General features: G+C 42.1%; 1 protein-coding gene across 1 annotated transcript in view; it reads right to left on the bottom strand.

The window, feature by feature from the left end:
• rem2 (RAS (RAD and GEM)-like GTP binding 2) overlaps window positions 1-22157 on the bottom strand; it is a 31014-nt gene extending 8857 nt beyond the window's left edge. The window contains exons 1-4 of the mRNA XM_037788646.1: window positions 21386-22157; window positions 18252-18588; window positions 15448-15521; window positions 2258-2435 (exon numbers count right to left, since the gene is read on the bottom strand). Of these exons, the coding sequence (XP_037644574.1) occupies window positions 2258-2435; window positions 15448-15521; window positions 18252-18588; window positions 21386-21397 (601 nt within the window). The 5' untranslated portion in view covers window positions 21398-22157. The remainder of the gene's footprint in view (window positions 1-2257; window positions 2436-15447; window positions 15522-18251; window positions 18589-21385) is intronic.
• Window positions 22158-22759: the final 602 nt, after the last annotated feature.

The raw sequence follows: 22759 nt of genomic DNA, 5'->3' as shown, positions 1-22759 counted from the left end.
AATGGGCAGTGGACGGAATCATATCGGCCAAAACAAAATCAGACGATCCGGACCGAAATGGAAATTTCAAACGAGGACATACTGGCTGTAGCATTGTTCAGCATGTTTCCTTAATCTCTGATAACAAATCATGGTCATTTTATGATTTATTACAGTAAATATATTACATATTTGTCCTTTAAATGTCTGCACAGAGTTAAAACTAGAGTATTCAATTTGTTTTCTTGGTGTTTTTATTTGTTCCAGACATTGTAGATTTGTTTTTTCACCATTGTTTGTTCATCATTGTCAAAAAGCCTGATTACACCCAGTGCGATTCAATGAGGTAAAACTGAAATAATATATCAAAATAAATCAGGCATGGGGGGTAAATCGATTTTATAGACATAGTCTTTATTTCCACCCATTTACAATAATAATAGATGATAGAATTTTATTCCCACGAGGAGTTTACCGAGGGAGCATTCATCCCTGGATATTGTAAACAGTGATTGATTTTGCTGATCAATGATAGATACCCCAAGAGTCTTTCGAATAGAGACGTATGTCGGCTTGGAGGAAGATATATGGTAAAATAACAGGGCAGAGAGACGGATGAGCAAAGGCAGAGAAAGATAGAAAAGAGGGTAAATAGAAGGGATGAGTAATTACATAAAGCACACTACCATTGATCTCCAGCCAGGGGAAAATGTGTCTGTATGTGTGCGTGTGCCTAACTACACATATAGCCACTGTAATTACAAGACATTTTCTATTTGGAGAGCTGCTTGAAAGGCATTAAAAAGAAGCCGACAAGAGAATGCATTTCAAATCTTTCTTGTGCGTTTCCTCTCTTGCATCATTCACCCAGCAGCTTGGCGTTAGTTCGTCATTGCTCTTGTCTGGGCAGATGCAAACTAAGCGTTTGTTTAGCTCCTAGTCCGCATCGGTTACCTGTCAAGCCTTCAGTTACCTGTCAAGCCTTCAGGTCTCACATGGCACATACGTCATAATTTTTTAAACAATGGGTCAATTATATTAGACAGAGGTAGACAAAAATGGGATTCTCATTTGTAGCCGTCAACGGTGGACTTTGTTGGCTGAAATGACTGTTATTGGCTAGGGTGACCATGGTGAGGCAAATTCGTTTTACAGCCACTAATTTCTCATTTGTCATTTCTTAATTTTCGCATTAACACAACTTGCAATCTTTAGGTTGTAGCGGGCTCGGTTTTAAAGCTAGAGTGAATATACTGGTATCATATGAAACTAGAAAACCTGAGGAGTCCATTGGTCATACTAGCTTGTCGCAAAGGAGGCTAAATAATGCTTCAAACTTATGCTAAAAAGTGGCATGGTCATTTTCAAAGGGGTCTTTGAAAGAGAGCTAGTGTTAGTAAGTTAAACAGATCATAATTATATATATATTGCTGTGAAAACATCTCCTTCAAACAACTGTATTTATTCAAGTTTCTTGCCAAAAACTACATTTTACAAGATTACATTTGAATACATCATGATAACATACCTTCGCCTAATGCTCATTTTTACTGAATGGAGCTTGAACACAATGCATGTCAATGTAACCTCCATTAAAGTTAGCTCCGTTATAACCAGGGAGAGAACCTGTGCAGTCGACAGACGATCCGGTCACAGCGATTACTCTGAGCAGCAGGCATGGGAATGAATCCGGGTTGCCAGATCAGATTGCCAGTTTCCAACCTATTCACAACTTAAAACCCGGCCAATTCAAGACCTTGCCAGAAACTCATGTAAAACCGTAAAACCATTACATGCACAATAGAAAACACTTCATAAGAACACAAAGCTTCATATCGGCATCAAATAACCGTCATACAGCTTCCACACAGTAGGGGAAAAACTACACAGTGAACGGGGCTTTTTTTTCTTTCATAGCCTGTAGGCCCCACAAAATGTACTTTGGACGTAACGTTGGTTTAGGTTTCCACTGTAGATATTAAGCAATTTAGCCGGACAAGCTAACATTTGAGCAGATAAATACACTCTTAAATCAGTTTTTTGCATTTTTGCTTGTGTTTTGGTTTTGGAAAGGCTAAAAAAAGACATCACTCTCCATACTTAAAATACTGAGTATCTCGCTAAAGCATGCGGAGGAGTCCATAGCATGACAGACCTGTCATGCCTACATATGGTTGCTAAGCTATGATTGGACAATCGCTGTTTGGGGGAGGGGTTCGGCAAACCGCCAGTAGCATGCATGTATGACAGGATTACATGATGGACAGGCTCTACTCACCCTCTGAGCTGATTTCACGGGAGCGGACAAGGTCGCTCTTGTTTCCCACCAGGATGATTGGTGTCTGTGGCTGGGACTCCCTGAGGAGGAGGCGGAGCTGGGCGGTGCGGTGGAAACTTCGCCTGTCAGTCACTGAGAAGACCAGGATACACACATCACAATGTAGAGTGGACAGGTCCTGAGGACACAAACACACACATTAATAAAACAACAGCTCAGTGGAGCAGATTAGTACAGCATACATAAAGGAGAGGTCCGATGACAGCTGAATAGGTGTGGGATGTCAGGTAGATACATATTACACAAGATCCTTTACATGCCATCAACAATTTATCAATTTGTCCTTGAACAAAATATCTTAACTCAGATTCCAAGTTCTTGTTTTGTTGTGCTGGAGCTTAGCCACTGAAAAGACATCAGCGCCAATGCCAGGCTGGCGGCACTCAAAATGTTATCACTGTCCCATGAGAGGAGGCAGAGGAGGCTTTGCTCAACTTGACTGTACACACGACACGCTTCACTTTGAATCTCCTGACCCTTTTAACAGTGACCATGGAACATCCCGTCGGGGCTTCTTGTCACAGAGGCTCAATTAGTCCGAGTGGCTCTAGCAGAAACAGCAGCTTGGGACCACCTAGGACCATCTTTGCCCTCTCTCGATTTCTCTCCCTGATTCTATCAGCCACATTGGACCGAAGGTGGCTCACGGGTAAAAAATAGGCCATGGCAAAGTTCTCCTGGCTGTAACTTGAATGAAATCGCTACTAAAGTTGTCATATCCAGGGAGCATTCATGGCCAAATCCCTCCCACCTGACCATTTGTTGACCTAATTATTTATCAGTCAAAGGTCTGCTAATTTGGTGAGTGATATTAGACGCAGGGACTTTGCCATATGGTTCAGGGTTTAGTGAAATGAATTCCCTCTGAACTGCAGAGTAAAATGCAATCCAATTTTGGATTTAAGTCTGCAGCCTGTGGTCATGAGGATTAGGTATGCACCATTTGTGCCACACAGCATTGTAGTTTTTTAGATGATTCGCTTTGTTCAGAATGTGGCCAAAGAACATCAACCTTTTACTATCTGGCTCCTCATATTCCCCCTAAAGCTGTACTAATAAATATCTATATGAACAATAGTTGAAATTACTATGTGTATAGTGACGAACTCACAGAGAATTACTACCCAATTTATAGTTCCCCTCAGCTCCATGGAGAGTTTTAGCACCTATCAGCTCATTGTTTTGATATAATGGCCCGAAACTTAACTGTTCGTTTCAGTCTTACTGCCCTCATCAACCCGGTACTAGGTAGCTGTTTTCTGTGAAAAAAACCCCTCAGATAAACTGACTTTACGCTACCTGCCCATGCAGCACCAAACAGCAGACAGATGATTTTAGCAACTAGCTGGTTAATTACTGTAAGTCAAGCATTTAGCAGCTAATGAGCCAGATATGTCCCTTTGGAGTTGGAGGAGACCAAAAACAGAGGTCAAATTAAGCATTTTTACAATTTTATTGAATTGTGGACTCACATTTGCCAGGTGGCAAGACACATGGCTCCAAATAAATACCAATGTTGTCTGCGGGATGTGTAAACAGGCAACTGTTTGCTAACATGCAACATGTACTGCCAAAATATGTAAAAATATCTATTAATACTACTTTAAAATTCCATTAAACACCAAATTTAAATGCAGAAATATTTTTTCCACTCTGGTTGAGAACGCCAAATTTGCTTAATCCAGAGTCTCAGTGATTCTGCAGAACCATGATTTGTGTTTTTATGTCTGGAACATTGCATCAAATGGAAAATATCAGAAGCATTGTGCACATATTTTAATTTACCTAATCCACCATTACAAGTTTGATATTTTTTAGAAGCCTTGGCATCTTCGTTATACTTTCAGTTTTTAGGTTCTGTGGATTTAGCAATGTTACCCCACGTCAACAGGGTTGAAGAGGTTAAAACAAAAGACATTTTATCTTTAGTTGGACAAGCACAATCAATACAAACTGTTATTCTCCAGAGACAGAAACATGAGACTAGACTCCACAGTATTATGCCAGTCAAAGTCCTGTTCTCCGTTGATTAAATAGAGAAGCATTATAAAATTAGAAGACCTGCAGGAACAATTATTTTCCATCCGTATGGGTTTCTTGTAGCACAGACTTTGACTGTAGTCTTCAAATGCAGTTTGAATGCAACTGTTTCAGCCGCGTCTTTCTGTTCACTGTTTATGGGGCAATACCAGGAAATAAAGTTTATATTGAGGCCTTGAGCTCAGATGCTTTTTATTTGACTTAACTGTAAACATGCTCAGAGGGAATTGGTCAAATTCTATTTGAGGTCGAAATCTATAACTTTTCGTCATGTTATTTCTAAACACTACAAAAGTTATTGACCTATAGAACTGCAAACACAATCAAGTTATATTTCAACTGGAAATAGGGCCTCTGAAACTGGTGACTGAATCAATATGAAAACATATTATTCCCACTAGATAACCCAATCTGCCCGCTAGCCTCGGACTGCGTATTGTCTGTGTGTATGTGCGAGTATGTGGATGCCCTTGCCCTACATCCACAGCCCCCCAAGGTAAATCCCTGCCCTCCAGAGAGTTTCAGACGCCCTGAAAAATTCACATCGTCTCGAGCGGCCAAGTAGTGTCGGATCAGAGCCCGGAGCAGGAAATTCACGGGGAGCGCCTTGGCACTCTGTCTGTTTGACGGAGCACAGGAAAAGACAGGGGAGCGGAGAAAGGAGGAGGGCACGGAGCCATTGGCGTGGAAGGCGGCTCCGCCACCTGTCACTGTCTGATTTAGGGATGAGGATGAAGAATGGAACCAACAAGACAGAAAGAGTGAGAGAGAGAGAGAGAGAGAAAAACGGAGCGAGACGCTAATCTTTGTTAGCAAAGGAGTACAAACAGAGAGTGGACATCGATTAGGAGTGTGATGGAGTGTTTCAGGGGGAAAACTGTGACCAAGTAAATCACCTCTAAATCAAACGGAGGCAGAGCAACTCAGGACTCTGCCAACTCTCTCCCTCCCTCCCTCTCCGTCTCTTTCTTTCTCTCGATTAAGCAGCTCCTCTGTGTTCACAGAGAGCAGGCCATCTGTCAATACCTACTCCCCCCATACATACACACACACATTAACATGGACTAACACTCAAAAACAAAAGCCAAGCCCATAGAGTCATATTCAAATCATATGCAAATACAGACACAGATCAGTGAGCATTCAGGAAAATACCAATTAAATCATCTGGCTGACCAGGCCTTTTCCCCTGAAACAGGGATGCTTTGTGAGGTTTCACTTGATTGGCATCATCCTGTACACATACACCACCTGGCTACAATACATGGCCAAAAGTATGTGGACATTTTTTTAATTTATTTTTTATTTGACCTTTATTTAACCAGGTAAAATCAATTGAGAACCAATTCTCATTTACAATGATGACCTGGCCAAGAGGCAGTAGCACAGTCCACACAAGTGACACAAACAGCACAGATACAATACAGTATGACAAACACATGAGAAAATGGCTAAAAACAGCATAGGTAAATTAACAAACACTATGTACAAAAAAAGGCGGATTACTGGATGTTCTTTGTAAAAATGGAAGAGAGAGAGAGAAGTGAGGGCTGGTCAGCAAGTACAGCAGACATATATGCGGTCTACATACGTCAGTGTACTTTTGGTCTGGGGCTGCTTTTCATGGTTTGATTAAAGCTTCAGTAGGCAGCATGTTTTTGGCTAGCCCTATAGAAAAAAATCAAAGCCACACTTAAAGATACTTTGTAATCAATAACAGCTTTACATACACTTTTTGACATTAAAGAAAAAAACTGATTTAAATAGTCTGTAGCTCCAAATTCAAAGCAATTTTATCTCCAAACTGTACTCAGCTGAAGTACTTCAGTACAATTATTTACTGTAAACTTGTTGTTGTGTTGTCACGTTGAACTGTAGTTCACTGTGTAACGCTTCTTGGTGACTGTTTAACGCTTCCTCTGAACAGAAACTCTCAGTAGCTCTGTGTTCAGTTAGCTGGTAGCCAAACACACTGTCTCTGCTGCCCACCGGCTGCTAACAGCTAACTAGCTCTCCTCCCAGTCGTCTCCGGGACGACGTTCGTCTCAAGCCCTGGTTAAATTAAAGCCAAGTTCACACTACAAGACTTTCAAAGTGGTCAGATCACAGTACTGTTCACACTACATAACTTGCTGTCTTGTAATCGGGAGTCTTGAAGTCGTTGTCGGTTTCACACTACATGACTGATCGGCGTCAGGAGGCCACACATTACAAGATCTTTCACCGGGAGGAATCCCCGATGGAGGTCTCCAAACTATGTTTTGTCACGAAAATACGTAAGAAATATGCGGTTAATGATGTGATACCATACGCATAGATATCTGGAATGTCAGCATCGGCGAGCCTCTCAGCTCACATCTTTGAGCAGCTCACACATGACACTTGAGAGTCGATGTGCGAGTGGCGACCCAACGCCGATTCGCCTCTGATCTGTTGTGTTCTTTTGTTGGGGAACTCTAAAAACCGCCGGGGAGCGCAAATCAGGGCTAAAGTCGTGTACTGTGAACTACGCATAAGGGAACTTAATCTTAAAGGCCCTGAAAATATATTTTCTCAATTATCTTCTTGCTCTGAGCAATGAGATTGTACAACATATTCAGCCACAGCTCAAACCGCTTTTGGTTATTTTACATGACAGATTTCTGTCTGATGATTTGCCCTCGCTCCTCTCACTAGTTTGCAGTGGGAAGAACTTTATTGGAAAAAGGTAATGGCCCTTTCCTAGTTCAACATGAAGAAATTATTCTCTGAGTTTTTTTGTGGAAGAACTTGACTGGCCTTTAGAGAACCCTGATCACATTCCCAACACCTTTTCGCTGAACTGTAACGCCAAGTGTGAACGACATCCAACATCCGTGCCCAAATTCACTAAACGCTTCTCTGGCTGAATGGGAGCAAATCCCGACAGCAGTTTCCAAAATCTGGTGGAAAGTGTTTCGAAAGGAGTGGAGGCTGTTATAGCAGCAGATTAATGCGCATGGTTATGAATATGTTGAACGTTCACATATGGCTGTAATGCTCAGGTGTCCTCATACTGAACCTTTGCCCATCTAGTGCTCGAATACTTCATTATTTATGAAGTCAGATTTAGATTTTCCAAATGCTGAGGCTGAGCTCCTCATACTTGGATAATTACACAGCTGTAAGTTCACATCTGATTTATATTCAAAGCGACACATACAATGCTGGCTCAAAATTAAAATTATGAATAAATAATGGTGGGCGATTGTTGCTTTGGGCTACATCCTGGAACGTCTCTGCCAAAACGTCTTTTCCCATCATCAATGAATGTGTACTACCATCTATCTTACTGATAGCTGTAGTTCCATTAAACTTACCACTAGTGCCGAATTGTTGAAGCCATAAATGTAACAAACACATAACGTAAACAAGACTATTTAATAAGGATCCCTTAAATTTAGTCATTAAAGAATTTTAATATGTAGTGAGCAGCATAATGCAACGGTCAGCAACAAAGCAACAGTCTTTATAAATAACCATAAACATCTTCGTCACTTCTGTACTAAAATTTCTGTTACTTAAATGGATAGTTTGGGTGTTTTGAAGCGTTCGTAGGTTGTAGACGATGGTCGGCACGCCCCGCACAGAAGCAAAGCAACGTACTGCTGTGGACGGGGCCGGCAACAAAACGTATTTTAGCCACCTAAAAAAAAGGCTCAGCTAAAACAACATATATATATATATCTATATCTATATATATCTATATCTATATCTATATCTATATCTATATATACATATACATATATACAGTATATCTTTATATATATATACGTATGTATATATATATATATATATATATATAAAGTATACTGTAAATATCTAAATAGATAGATCTATATATACTATACTATATATACAGTATATATCGATATATACTGTATATATAAATATATAGAGATAGATAGTTTAAGTACTGCTGCGTCGATCGGTTAGTTTGTGTTATGGTGTGACTTTGGTTAGTTCTGATTCACCAAAGTCACACAATAGCACAAACATCGAGGCAGCGGTAGACCAGCTATGAGGTAAAATTAAAAAAATTTCCCCCAATGGAGTCTGGTGGCTTTGGTGAGAGCATAGATGGATACAAAGAGTTCATTGGAAAGGGCTGTTACCTTGCCGATGGCAAGGTAAACCAGTGAAAATATTCTGAATATAGCATACACTTAAACCGATTAGTAGGGGTCAAGCAGTGAGCGGGGGTATGTGAGCCATGCTCACTTTTGCCTTGTTTAGGTGAGCCTTTCTTTTAGGTGGGTAAAATACGTTTTGCTGCCGGCCCCGTCCACAGCACTACATTGCTTTGCTTCCGTGTCAGTATTCCTGTCCGTTTCTCCAAACTGGGGGCACGCTGACCGTCATCTACTGTAGGTAATACACTGACTACAGATAAGCACCTCATACAACCCCACTTCAAAACACCCGAACTATCCCTTTAATGTATTGGCTGAAATATACAGCCATACGGATATATATGTAATAAGCTATAATCGGCTGATAATACACCATGCAGATATATTGGTGGAGCTCTTCTCACCACTGTGCTGCAGCTTCACACTCTGTTTAAACACATGGCAATCATTCAGGCCTTCAAACACCATGATAAACAGACAGGCCTATCTGTTCCACCAATAAAAAAGGTTCACAAACCAGGCTTTCTAAGATTTAATTCATCCACAACTTCCTGTTTCTCTGGCACAGATGTAGATAAGAAAAACACACCCAATAAAACCTGACAGAAAGCATGGTTTCCAGCCCCGCTTTTATCCAGACAACATACAGACATGACTTTTCTTTTTGAAAAGGAGGATTTATCATGGTTAGTGCAGTGAGTGAGACGCTCCTGTCGGGTTCCTCAAAGCTATCCGAGGAGTTGCGCTCGAATAACAGCCTTCAACATACCACTTAACTGGAATTTTCATATGTTTCACAAGCTTTTTGTACACACAGAAACATTATGCAGGCATGCATTAACATGCATTTGAAAACACACTCGCGCCAACTTAATAGAGCCAGGTACTACATCAGTAACCATTAACAGCGACGAAAATGAATCACTTATCAGGCATCATTTGCATAACATGCTGTGGTGGCTCTGCAAGCACTCTAACTAGTATTTCCTCCAGTTGTGAAACAAGGCAGAAAACACAGCATTTGGCCACATTTTGAGAGAGTGCGTGAGCATGTGCGTGTGTGTGTGTGTGCATCCCTCGTTATACAACATGCTCCCCACTGCCTGGAACACAGAACCTGAACTATTGCAATCTATTGGCTCCCAAGTCATTTGCTTTGCAGAACAAGATACATGAGCAAAGCAGCTTACGGCCTTCACATGGAAACAAAAGGTCAAACACATCCCCACCTGCTTGCACAAACATCCACAGAGCGCGCAACACATGCACAGATAATACACAGACGCTAATGCTACCATTATGCTTTATCAAAAGCAAACACGTGCTTTGCGCACATCTGCTTCTTTGGCTTATGTTCCAGCCGTCTGACTGCCTGTCAGAGCAAAATGAAAGAGCAGGCGGATCAACAAAGATGCAAGGGGTGATGAATGAAGGGACTGAAAGAAAGACAGGAAAGAGGGAGGAAGAGGGAGCAGAAGCAAGAAGACAAGACGGAAGAACAACTTGCTCTGGTAGCTAAGTCAAAATCTGATAATAGGATGACGAAGCTTAGTGCAGATGGAATGCTGAGTTAGTGGGTTTGTTATTTTTCTCTCACTTACTTTCTGCTGCACAGAGACAACGCTTCCCTAAGGAAATTTATTACAGAGGCCATCTGGCCTGCACTGGCTGGGCCACACACACACACACATACATGCACACACACGTGCAAAAGCACTGCGTAAGCCGAGCACCAATGACCACGAGTGACCACGAGTGACCACATCATCACCGAATGCCGCTGACATCACAGCACAGACATGGTGCAACATGCAGTCTATTGCATGCCATGACCACCAACCACCTCATACACACAAACACACACACACGCACACGCAGGAGGGTGGTGTGGTGAGTGTCCCTGCATGACCCAGATTCAGGCTTAGATATGAAGGCATGTGGAGCCTCCACCCTGCTAAAGTGTTCATTAGCAAATCCCAGACTCCCTACCGGTTTCAGGGATGCTGTTCTGTAGTTGACCTCTGACCCCCCCTATGGAGGGAAGATAAACGAGGATTTCCCTCCAGGACACAAGTATCGCATTAAGTTATTTGCATTTCTTTTGCAGGTTTTACTGTATTTTTATCTTTACTCTTTGAAGTGCACGCAGGAGGATCAATCAGGTTGTGCCTCTTTACCCGTTGCCTCGCTGCTCTTCTGACTTTGAGGTTAAATGAGCTGAATAAATCATGAAATGGCGGCAAAATAATGAGTTTTGAAACCTGAAGTATTATGATTGTATAGAAGAGTGACACTTACTGATGACAATTAAGTTGAAAGGCACATTTTGAAATTTGATGTTTACATCGGCTGGCATGCTAGACAGCTGGCCCATGAATGTCAATTGTACAGCTTATGTTAACATTTATTAGCAAGAATTTATGTCATGAGACTGAGCAACGACATTGACAAAAAATATATTATACGCAAATATTATTAAAATAAATATTATATACACAAAACTTGAACTGAAAAAGGAAACATTTGCATTGAAACAGTTGGATTGGAAAAAGTATTATAGGCACTGAAACAAGTATTTGCACTGAAAAAAAGTTCCACTGTAAAATAAAACACAGGAATTACAAATTATTTTATATTATTTTCATATTTTTTTGCATTCGGTTTTGGTTTTCGATGACAAATCTTCAGATTTTTCCTTCATGTCACTCTTTTTTCAGAGTCAGTTCGAGGTGAACTTGTGGAAGACATTACCGTATATGTGTGGTCGTGCTGGTCGGGCAGAGTGGCGCTCACTCTTTAGAATGCCAACTTGATGTAAATCCCGCTCTCCTTCCTTGCCCTCTATGCCAAACGGGGACAGAAAGTTTAAAGTGAAAACCACTCATTGAAAAAAACTGTCAGCGTAAAAAACGAATGACACCGAAAAAAGAGTGACATGAAGGAAAAATCAGAATGCAAAAAAATAAAACTATTTTTTTGAACGCCTGCGTTTTATAAATCAGTGGAACTTTTTTCAGTGCCAACACTTCTTTCAGTGCCAATACAACTTTTTTCAAATCCAAGTGTGTCAAAGCCAATGTTTACTTTTTCCAAGTTTTTTTCTAATGCCAATTATTTATTTTATATGCCAAAATGTACTGTCTCTGTTCTAGCTCCATACTGGCGGCAGTAACTCGGCCAACTTGGCTTGGGAACCAGAGGGTCTCCGGTTCAAGTCCCCGCACCGACCAAGTAGGGGGTCTGGACTGGTAGTTGGAGAGATGCCAATTTGCCTCCTGGGCACTGCCGATGCCTTGAGCAAAGCACTGGACGCCTAGTCTGCTCCCCGGGCGCTTTATAGTAGCTGTCTGGCCTATCTTAAATCATCTGCCAACCGTCTATTAGAACAAAGTAGGTTAAGCTGTCTACTTTTATGAAGAAAATCAAAGCTTTCTGTGAGTTCTCAGATGGTGGAGAACTCACAGATCTAGAAAACTCCATTTCTTCAATTTCTTGATCTTCACACAGGGAGTATTCCACACAAATAAACTGAGCTGTGACTCCCAGTGGAGACTAAAACAAACAAAACTGCTAAAGTATAATAGCTTATGTGGATTAGGGCAAGAAATGGGGAAACTGTTAATAGTCCAGAACCACTCTCATAAGGCTGCAAAACAGGAAAGAGAAAAACGTCCAGGGAAGGAACCCCCTGGAGACAACGCCAAAAGCTGTCTCTGTTCCGAGAACTGGATGGTGGAACAATGTTTTTCTTCCCTCCTAATCGGGCAAAAGAATGTGGTCAAGCAGCAATTATCTTCTTCCAAATTACATCCTGCTTTAACATAATAAACGAGCCTGTCCTGCGGGGGCAGCAGCAGATTCTCCTCACTGCACGCTCATAAACACACATATATATACATCACTGGCCTACTTTATTTACAGGCATCAGGCTGCACCTTTTGGTTGTATTTGATAAATATTTTAATTTCAAGCTATTAAATAATAATGGAAACTCCTAGACTGGCTCAAGCTCGGGATAACTTCAGACACCGAGACAGATAAACACACATTACAGAAGAAAAGGGTGAGCAGGCCCCTCTGATCCTCAGTGACCTCAATCTTCCACTTGGTTCCTACATGCAGAACCCAGTCTGGCTGTTTAAGAGATACATTACACAACCAAAGTCAGTCAAAAGTCGAAGGGCAGCATGGGCCGGCTAGGTCAGGGCCAAGTGTGCCAGTGTTTCTATTTTGGGCACACGCATGACTTATTTAAACCACCCAACCCCCCGTGACGTCAACAACACTCACAACATCGCAGCGTCTGGCTGAGCAGACTCTCAGCTTTCTGTGCATGTGTATGCTGGTGTGTTTTACAGATGCAGCGTGTACACGTACACACGCGCGTCTGTCGGCAGAGTCAACGTACAGTATACACTTCTGAACTCACGGTAAGCTCTATACCTGCGGTTTGTTGTGCGCACTGCATTTGAGAAGATTACAGCTCCTGCTTGCTAGACCTTCATGTGTCAATCAGCTGCGAGTCAAGCCAAGAAAGCACTTGAAGGAACAATCGCATAAGTGTGAATGTAACAGTTTTTCATCATTTTTTGGCAGTTTGTATCGCAAGGGAATGATGAGGCGCCGATCGGGCTGGCCAGAGAACATAAGAGGCCCCACAGCCAACAGCGTCGGACGCTGACTGTTCTAGCATGATCTTATGCATGAGTGAGTGATTAAGTCGGCCCCGTATATGCCTAATGTATGTGTGTCTCTTGTTGCCATGGTAACTTTGGTGTAGGTTGGGGTGCCCCTTGGAGAACACTTGCAGCCCCCTGCCTCTTGGGAATGGCGGTAAATTATGTGCCAGTTCGAGGCCACAACATGTGTTAGGCAGCTGGACAACATCTGTCTGCACACCTGACTCTGAGTTCGTATGTGTTTGTGTGTCTTCTATCCATGGGCATTGCCACAAACAAATAAATCACAAAAACATGAGCCTGAATTGGCGGATGATATGGGCCGCTGTCCAGTCATCTCTCAGCCTCCCCCCAAACTGCTGACGGCCCTGGAGTTATTCCAAGCTTCCCGCTGGCCTGGGTCTGTTGCTTCAGCCTTAATGCCCTGCCTCACATTAACACGCACAGAATAACAAATGTAATTAACTCTCGGCGAGATTTAACCGCGGCAGAAAAGGGCCAGTGGAGAGGGGTGAGCGAGCGCCACAAAAAAGAAAGCAACAAAGAGAGTGAATGGACAGTGAGATTTGGAAATGATGACAGCTGCAGGAAGGAAGGGCAACACAAATTGGGGATGTGAAAAGGGAGGAGAGAGCTTACAGGAAAAGTGAGGAATTGAAGAAATGATCTAGCTTTTCGGCGGAGTTCCCCAGAGCTACATGTAGCTGCGTGTGAATAATTTAACCTTACGGGGGGAGCCCCTGAAGGCCGGGCGGACATCTGCAATGAGCTGCATTAGAGATGATCCCCCCCTACACACTAATTAGAGTGCTCGACCGTTCCATCACATTATTAATAGGCATTAATGACTGCATGCTTTTTGATTTCACACAATGTCCTCATTGTGACGAGGAGCTTTTTGACAAGCGGTTACTGCTCTCTGCCGCTGCCTGCTGCAGCTCAAGTTTTTCCTGCTCAAAAGCCCATCGCCACAGGGTCATATTAACTCACTCACACTGTTCCGCTCAAACGGTTGAACCGCAGACATTTCAGCCCTCAACAAAATGTTCTTGTTAAAGGTGCAGTGTGTAGGATTTGACAGCATCTAGTGGTGAGGTTGCAAATTGCAACCAACTGAAACAAAAACGCGAGTGGCCCTAAAGCCAGTGTTTGGTTTTTCCATTCTTGGCTACAGTAGCAGCCGATTAGACTGTTGTCAGGCTGTTAAATAGGCGTTATTAGTTGCTATAAGCCCCATAGATGTGGGTCAATAGGGGCCTACTACACCCACTAGTAGGTTTTTATCATCTATTCACATGATAGCTCACAGAAAGGAGGTATAAAAGAATGCAACAGCGACCTCTAGCGACCGTAGTAATTATGACGGGAGCAGAAGCGAAGTCAGGCACTGTAGTATAGACAGTGTGAAACTCTATAAGGGTTGGAGGTCGGGGACGATGGATGGGACACAAACCTAAAGAAGTTGTAGTTTCGTTGCCTAAACCTAAAGAATCCTTTTTGTTTGTGTTCAAAACGTGACGTTTCATTCAGTTTAACATGTTAGAAAGTGTTGTTTTTAAGTTTTGCTTTCACTTTTACAACGTAGTAGGTGTAGTAGGGCCCTAATGACCCACATCTATGGTGCTTACAGCGATTGATAACGCCTGATAACAGTCGAATCGGGTGACTGTAGAAACATGGCAGCCGGCTCAGTGAAGAAGACCCGCTCCGTATATACTGTAAACGGCTCATTCTAAGGTAACAAAAACACAACCATTCTTATTTTCAGATGGTTATACACTGAAGAAAACATACTTCTTAATACTATATTCCATTTCTGCCAATAGATCCCCCCTGAATACTACACGTTTCCTTTAACTGTAGATTTGGATTGGAACAAGTAAGGATAATGAGAGTGATTTCCACTTTTCCGAATGAGAGAACTTCAAAAAGCTCGAGTACAGTGGGCACAGCTGCTCCTGCAGGATTCCCTGTACAGCGTAACACACAGACACACACTTGTGCACATAAAAGCTAAAGAAGGTACACACACACTCTTTACAGTCGAATACACAAAAATAATTTGCCCATCACAGAAATTGAACAAATGACTTTTTCCATTTCTTATCAGCAGGCAATGAATGTCAAATCAGAAGTGAATGGTGGCTTAGAGAGATGGAGGTCACCAGAGCACAAAAACACAGGCAGTCGGTCTAAACCGTACGAGATAAAGAAGTGACAGAGTGACTGTGAGGCGTGAAACTAACAATCAGTAACTCACCTGTTTCCAGTTGTCGAAAACTATGATTTTGCTGTCCTCGTCGTCGACGGTCACTGAGCTCTCGTATCCCTCACCTGCAAGCAAACACACATGTTACATACATCAGCACACAGAGTGCAATAATAAACACCACACTGACATAAAAACAGTAGGAGCACTATATATTGAAACATAACAGTATACATTGTGGCAGTTAAATTTATTGCAATATTCACTAAAGTGAAATGTCAGTGGTTTTAGCTGCTGCCTGAAAATGTTGAGAAAAGAATCTAGGGCTTAAAAAATGTCCTTGACCTACTCAAGACACCTTTTAATCAGTTTCGTGCAGATGTTTAATTTGGGTTATGTGGCCAACTGACGTGTTTGGAAAGTGTTCCCTGCAACCCATTTCCGACATCTGCTCCCTATCTTTATGAGGACATTCTTATTTAGACATTTTTGTACTCCAATTTAAAGGATACGCCTAGTGATATAATACGTCAACAAAACCCACGAAAAGAAAACCAAAGTCAACAATGTTTTAAGCCCATTTTTCAACACTTTCCGACTACTCTATCGCATCACTGGCACTCAGCTCAAAGCCTGTTTGGTCCTACTGAACGTGTAAATCATTTAAAAAGAGGGGCACAGATAAATATTTTTGTCATTCAAAAATACTCAGTAATTTCCTAAAAAAGCTGGGTACTATAGTTTTTAGCAAAGGCTACTCCAACAGGAGCAAATAGTATATTTGTTGGGGACTATTTTCAGCGGCGGATCAATATTCATTTAGTGAAAGTTATTACAGCAGCAGGAGGGTGTGTGTGGGATTGATCCAAAATCATCTTCTCTATCGTCTTAATGAAGGAGAATGTCACCCAGTGCAATGGTGTGACATGTTTTATGATATATCAGGCTATACACAGACAACACTTTCAATTCACCGTTGACAATATATATATTGTCAACAAATCCCGTGAAAAGCCACAAACAACGGCGAATTAAAAGATTTTCTTTCTAATTTAGAAAGAAAATCTATGATTACAAAGTCAAAAAGGTAAAACTTAAAACGGCTGTTGACCATTTGACTGTATCAATACACTAAGCCCTACCTATAATTGCATGGCAGCTTTTAAAAAATACAAATTAACCCAAAATAGCTCGACATAGATAACCCACTATGATGAATGACATGTCTATCTTAAGGTACAGGCACACTAAATCAGGTCTTGCTGTCTTTCACTGGTAATTACTTGGTGAGGACACGTATTGATTGGTGAGGTGTGAACCCACTTACAGAGCTGATGTGTTGCCAGAGCATCTGGTCAAAAAAGTGTTAATTAAATAGGTGTTGATTAGTGTTTTTTTTACACTTTGCGATTTTGACGTGTAGCTCATAGAATAATTTAGCACTTCGAAAAATTTGGGATGCGGATGAGAGTGTCATCATGGAAACATGTTGGCCTACAAGCTCCTTGGGTGGAAGTGCTTTTTCTGTCCATTTATGATGCATGAATCCGAGTGTACTACATGGGCAGTAATGAATACTGTATGGCGTGAGTCAGGGGCAAGTCAGCTTTATGCATGAGGGGGACTAGTCGTCTCTTAGTGACACTGACTCATTGATTGGCTGGTTGAGGGCTAGGGCTGATTATGTTCTGTGTTGCAGTGAGCTGTATGACAGACAGGCCTATTGACTGACAAGAGGCAGAAGCAAGGCTGTTTTTAGCAGCTTTAAAGGGAAAATACGTTATTTGGTTTCCTGCCGAGAGTTAAAGCCGTTTCACACCAAGCACGGATTTTGCACGGAAATGTATGATAACTGATTTTCTGGTTCTGGTTCTTATGAATGCTCACACATCCCTGCAGAACATTTGTGCGGGGGCAAAAATATTCGGATGGACATCGATTCCAGCAGATTTCTGCCTGCGGAAATAAATGTTTGACCAATGAAATCCTTTGTTAAAACTGATCGCTGTCATTCTGCATAATAATTAGCCATGTGCTTCTGTTTGTTGCACGGAGAGTGTGTATTTTTGGAGCCTTGGAACAAAGGGCGTTTGTTTTCAGGGTAACAGACTGTCGAACAAATGGGCTTTTTTTTTGTCCAATGGAACATTTTTCGGACTATTGGTGTTTCGGAATAACAATGATCCGTCCCCTTTTCAACAACCAATAATATACGACAAACAGTACTACCTCAACAACCACATAAAGGACAAAATATGGCTTGAGACCAGCAGTTGTGATACGATGAAGATGGTGATGTAGCTGATATGCACTTGCTAATTTTATATGTTGGTCACGGAAGCATAAAAATTGGGGTCTGATTAGTTTATGTATTGTGTAGATAACATTTTCCCCTTAGACCTTCTCTGTCTGGATAGGTTTTTGTGGTGTGGAGTGGACACGGGCACTAATTAGGAGGAAACTCATTTGGCCTCATTGACGAAAATTGGAATACGACAACGTGGATAATTGGCACCGGACCCAGTGTGCATAGTTGGTTAGCTTAGCATACCATAAAGACCAAAAATAGGTGGAAACAACTAGCATGGCCCTGCCAATGCTATCAATAAACTGTTATGTCTGCACGCTAAAAATGTAGTTAAAGCCAGCGGCCAGATAGCGTAGTTTAGCCTAAAGATGGGGGGAAACAGCTGGTCTTGCTCTGTGGCCATTTGCCAGCACATAACGTCGTAAGCGTCTAAATGAAGCGTTTCTAAAGTTAACCCTTAAGACCAATTCACAAAGGTTTGCCAGTCCTAACACAGGTGCACATACACACAAAGACACACTCCACCAATCCCTATCCAAGTCTTTACCACATGCTTGCGTCTCAGAGTCTATAGAGAGGGATCTGTCCGACTGCCCGGCCAGAGATAAGGCTAGCGACGTCTTGCCCACGCCGTTCTGTCCCAGTAACACTATCCTCAATGCCCCGCCGTGGCTGTGGTAAGCCAACTGGGCGGCTGCTGATTGGCTGAAGGACTCATCCCGAGGCACCGCTGTGCCACTGATAGGCAACATGGCAGGCTCCTCCATGCCCGGGATCCAATCACAGTCCTCAGATACGGCCTCTTCCCTCCGCAGCTGGTGTTTGAGGGGCAGGGGTGTGCTTCCACGCCGGAGGGGGGGCGCCGTGGTGAGAAACATACTGTACTAGAATGATAAAGAGACAGAAAACAAAGAAACAGCTAGTGTAAGTCTAGAAAGGAAAACAGTACTTACAGTACAAATAGTCCAAGAGGCCAAAACAGGCTGCAGATTTACCTGTAACACTGTCTATTCTGGTAAATGTTACCACTGAAGGATGGGGGAAGGGTGTCTTCACTGTGTGTGTCTATGTGTGTAAAGAGGAGGGAGGTGATAACAGTGGAGGTGAGTCAGATAAGTGGCGGTGTGAGAGAAAGATGCTGATGAGGATGCAGAACATGTCAAAGGGAAACCTAAGAGAGGAGGAGGGAGACAGTCGTGGGGGGTTGTGAGATGAGGGAGACAACAGGGCCGGTCGAGCTGCTGAAAGAATGACAGAAGATAAGAAGATGCTAAAAGACAGCAGGAGGACACACAGGGAGAGGAGAAGAAGAGGAAGAGGTAGAGTATGAAACACAAGGGACCGAGGAAAAGAGGCTGCAGCTGTGTGTGTAATGCGAGTGTAAGTGCTGTCAGGTGGTGGCTCTATATACTGTACAGTGTACATATAATGACCTCCGCATGACTTCACAAGAAAATGGGTCAGAAACATAAAGTCTTGATCTCATTCCCTAGTTACTGAGAAAAAAAGAAAAAAAAAGAAAGCTGTCTCTCTGGAACAATAGTTTTTGCTGAGAAAAGTGTGTTCGTGCATGTGCATAATAGTGTGTGTTAGCAGCCACAGCAGGTCAACCACAGAAGACCCTCATCAATATTAATACAGCAATTAATCTAGCTCCAGCGGCACCCCTGGGCTGCTATGGCCCAGCGTCTGCCTGTGGCAAAGCTAAGTACAGTATCGCCGCTTAATTAAAGGGTACTGACACAATAACAGGAACACATTAGAATATAATGCAATCCAATTCAGCACCACCACAGAGGAAAGTCTCACAAAGGACAATAAACTGAATGAACACGTCTCTGACACTGTGTCAACTAAAACTAGAGATTAGAAATGTCAGAGAGTTTGGATTTCTCTCAGGGCTGTTGTATTGAACTGCATTCGATTCTAGCTACAGGTGTACCTAATAAACTGGTAACATCGTCTCCCGTAGCATAGACATTTCATGCTTCTTCTTTGTTTTTAGAACATCCTTTAAATTGGCTATTGTAAAATCAGTATAGTATAGCATTAGTTCCAATATACAGTGTAATTTAGTTTGTATAGTATAGTAGTGCATGGTGCACTATAGTGTAGTGTAGTGTAGTATAATACAATATAGCAAAGTATTATGTAATGTGATATAGTATTGTGTAGTATAATGTAGTATTGTGTGGTACAGTATAGTGATGTAAAGAATGTGATGTACAGATATGATATATGGAAATATGTTATAATATAGTGTAATGTAGTGTAGTATTGAACTGCATAGTGTAGTGAAGTATAGTATAGTATTGTACAGTATATGGCTATATACTATACTATAGTGTAGTGTAGTGTAGTGCAGTATAGTATAGTATACAATAGTGTTGTGTATTTGATATACTGCAACATAGTATGGTGTAGTGTTGTGTACTGTATTGTTGTATAAGATAGTACAGTATAGAATAGTAGGCTTTAGTATAGTACAGTATAATATATACTAGTATAGTAAAGTATAGTATAGTACAGTGTAATATGAAATGTATAGTATAGTACAGTACAATATAGAATAGTATAGTACAGCATAATTTAGAATAGGATAGTATAGTACAGTACAATATATAATATTATTGTAAAGTATAATATAGTATCGTAAAGTATAGTATAGTTAAGTATCATAAAGTACAGTATAACATAGAATAGTATAGTAGGCTAGTAGACAATAGTGTTACGTATGAGATGCACTGCAACATAGTATGGTGTAGTGTATTGTTGTATAATATAGTACATTACAGTATACTTAGTAGCATACTTAGTAATAGTATAGCACAGTATAATAATTATTTCTCATACATGCAGTTGAGGTGTGGCTGCTTGTGACAATTATGTAGCAGCTCAAACACACACATGCTCCATCTCCATCTCTCTCTCTCAAACACACACCCATACATCATTCACAGAGGCTCACTCGGGTAGCTCAATTAGGTTAATTGAACGAGCTAATCAATTAAGCATGGCCTTTATTGTCAGCGCGCGCTCAGGGGAGCTGTACATGCAGAGACAGGAAACTCTGACCAGGGGCTGAGCCTGTGTGTCAAGGGTTAATCTCCCTCTCTCTCGCACCAGGCTGTCAAGAAAACTAGGGCAAACAACAGAGCACAATACAAAATTAATACTACAGGCAGTGTTTTTATTCTTGCGTCCTTTGCAGCCCAATTACACAGTGTGCTGCTGCTGCTGCTGCTGCTGCTGCTTCTTTACCAGCTGCAGCTCTAGTTATCTCTGCTGTACTTTGGTTCTTCCAAACCATGTTTACTGTATTCGGCTCATTATAAATCAATCTGGAGTATCTGAGGAATGAAATGGACCACCAAGAGAGAGAGAGAGAGAGAGAGAGAGAGAGAGATGCATATAGATATAGAGCGTAAAAAAATACTATGAGGGTTACTATAAAAGTCACTATTGAATACATGCTGGAGTAAAGATGGAAAAAAAAATGCTCCAAATTCCAAAACTGAATTCCCCCCCACACACACAGAGATAGTGTGACAGGAATAAAAAACAATGGTTAGATGGTTTAGGGTGTGTGTAGTCATATACCTGCTGTGTGGAGTCTATTGTGCAGAGTGCACGAGGTGGGTTTAAGGTATATAAAGGTGGAAAAATATGTTTTCGCCTTACCTGGTCAGCCATGGTTATCAAGAAGTCTTTCTCTTTATGGAACAAGTGCTGTAACCGCCTCTGCCGGCATCACATTCATTCACAGCGGCGGTAACAGACGGCGCACAAAAGAGACGCGCCTCATCTCAGTGAACATGATGATGTTATTCTTCTTCCACACTCCGGCGCGTACAAATCCTCCTCTGGTGACTTGAAAGAGGAGGTGCGGCGCATGGAGAAAAACTGGGGATAGGTATAGTAGTAGTAGTAGGAGGAGGAGGAGGAGGAGGAGGAGGCTGGAGGAGGATAAAGAGGCTACACCTGCGTCTCCGTTTGGAACAAGAAGCGACTTGTTATGGGAGGAAGAAAGAAAGAAAGAAGCCCATCAGCACAACAACACATCTCCTCTTGTCCTTTTGGCTTCCCAACGGTCAGCAGTCAGTGCGCCTCCCTCTCCACCTCCAGTTAATACCTGCATCTCTCTCTCTCTTTCTCTCTTTCTCTCCTCCTCTCTCTCTCTCTCCTGCAAAGTGTGTTTTTGGTTGGTGGGTGGGGGCTTCAGTGAGAGTGATCTTCCAATGGGGTTGGGTTGGAGGTTGGAGGGAGAGGGTGAAGGATGGTGAGGGTGAGGGTGCATCCAGTGTGTGTGAAAATCAACTCAGATGCACAGCTTCTTTCAAATTATGTGCTTTTGGTCAAACACCGGCAGGTCTGGGTGTATTTCCTCCCCGGTTTGACGGTAGAGGAAGTGTCTCTGAGAGGTGAAGTGGCCGCCAGAGGGAGGCAGAGAGAAGCCTCTTGGAGAAGGTGCCTGTGAATGTTGGAACAGAGGAAGGAGGTTTTTATTGTGCTCCCCCACTACCTCAAATGACCAGTATTAAGTTTTTATGAAGGATTTAAAGGGGCAGTGCACAGAGTTTTCACATGAAGATTATGGTGGTATGGTCTGTATGCCTCTCTTCTTTTACGATTTCTCTTGGGTTACTTTTATTAGGGATGCTCCGATCCGACTTTTTCAGTCCCAATACCGATCACATTACCTGGGCTTTGGGTATCGGCCGATACCGAGTACCAAACTGATACCAGTGTTTAATTAGTAAGCCGTATGCCTCACTGTGTTGAATAAATCTAATTCCCTTCTTTCACCCCTCATTTCCTGGGTAAACGAGTTACGTATCTGTATTGTGATCAGTTTAATCATGGTTGCAAATGTATTTTATGTAGGGATGTGTGTGAAAGCGTTTTAGTTCTAATTTAGTGGGAATTACCGACTTCATTAGTCATCTCTTTTCAGAGAAGGTTCTGGGTTTCCTGTGAGAATGGTACGGCCTGCTGCTGAGTGGCTCTTGGTGATTGAGGGGTCTATACAAGCATTTGTTTTGGGCTGGTACGGGA

The sequence above is a fragment of the Sebastes umbrosus genome, chromosome 12, assembly GCF_015220745.1.
Source record: "Sebastes umbrosus isolate fSebUmb1 chromosome 12, fSebUmb1.pri, whole genome shotgun sequence".
Lineage (NCBI taxonomy): Eukaryota > Metazoa > Chordata > Actinopteri > Perciformes > Sebastidae > Sebastes > Sebastes umbrosus.
Note: the sequence above shows the minus strand (reverse complement) of the source record. Positions and strands in the feature narration are given on the sequence as shown.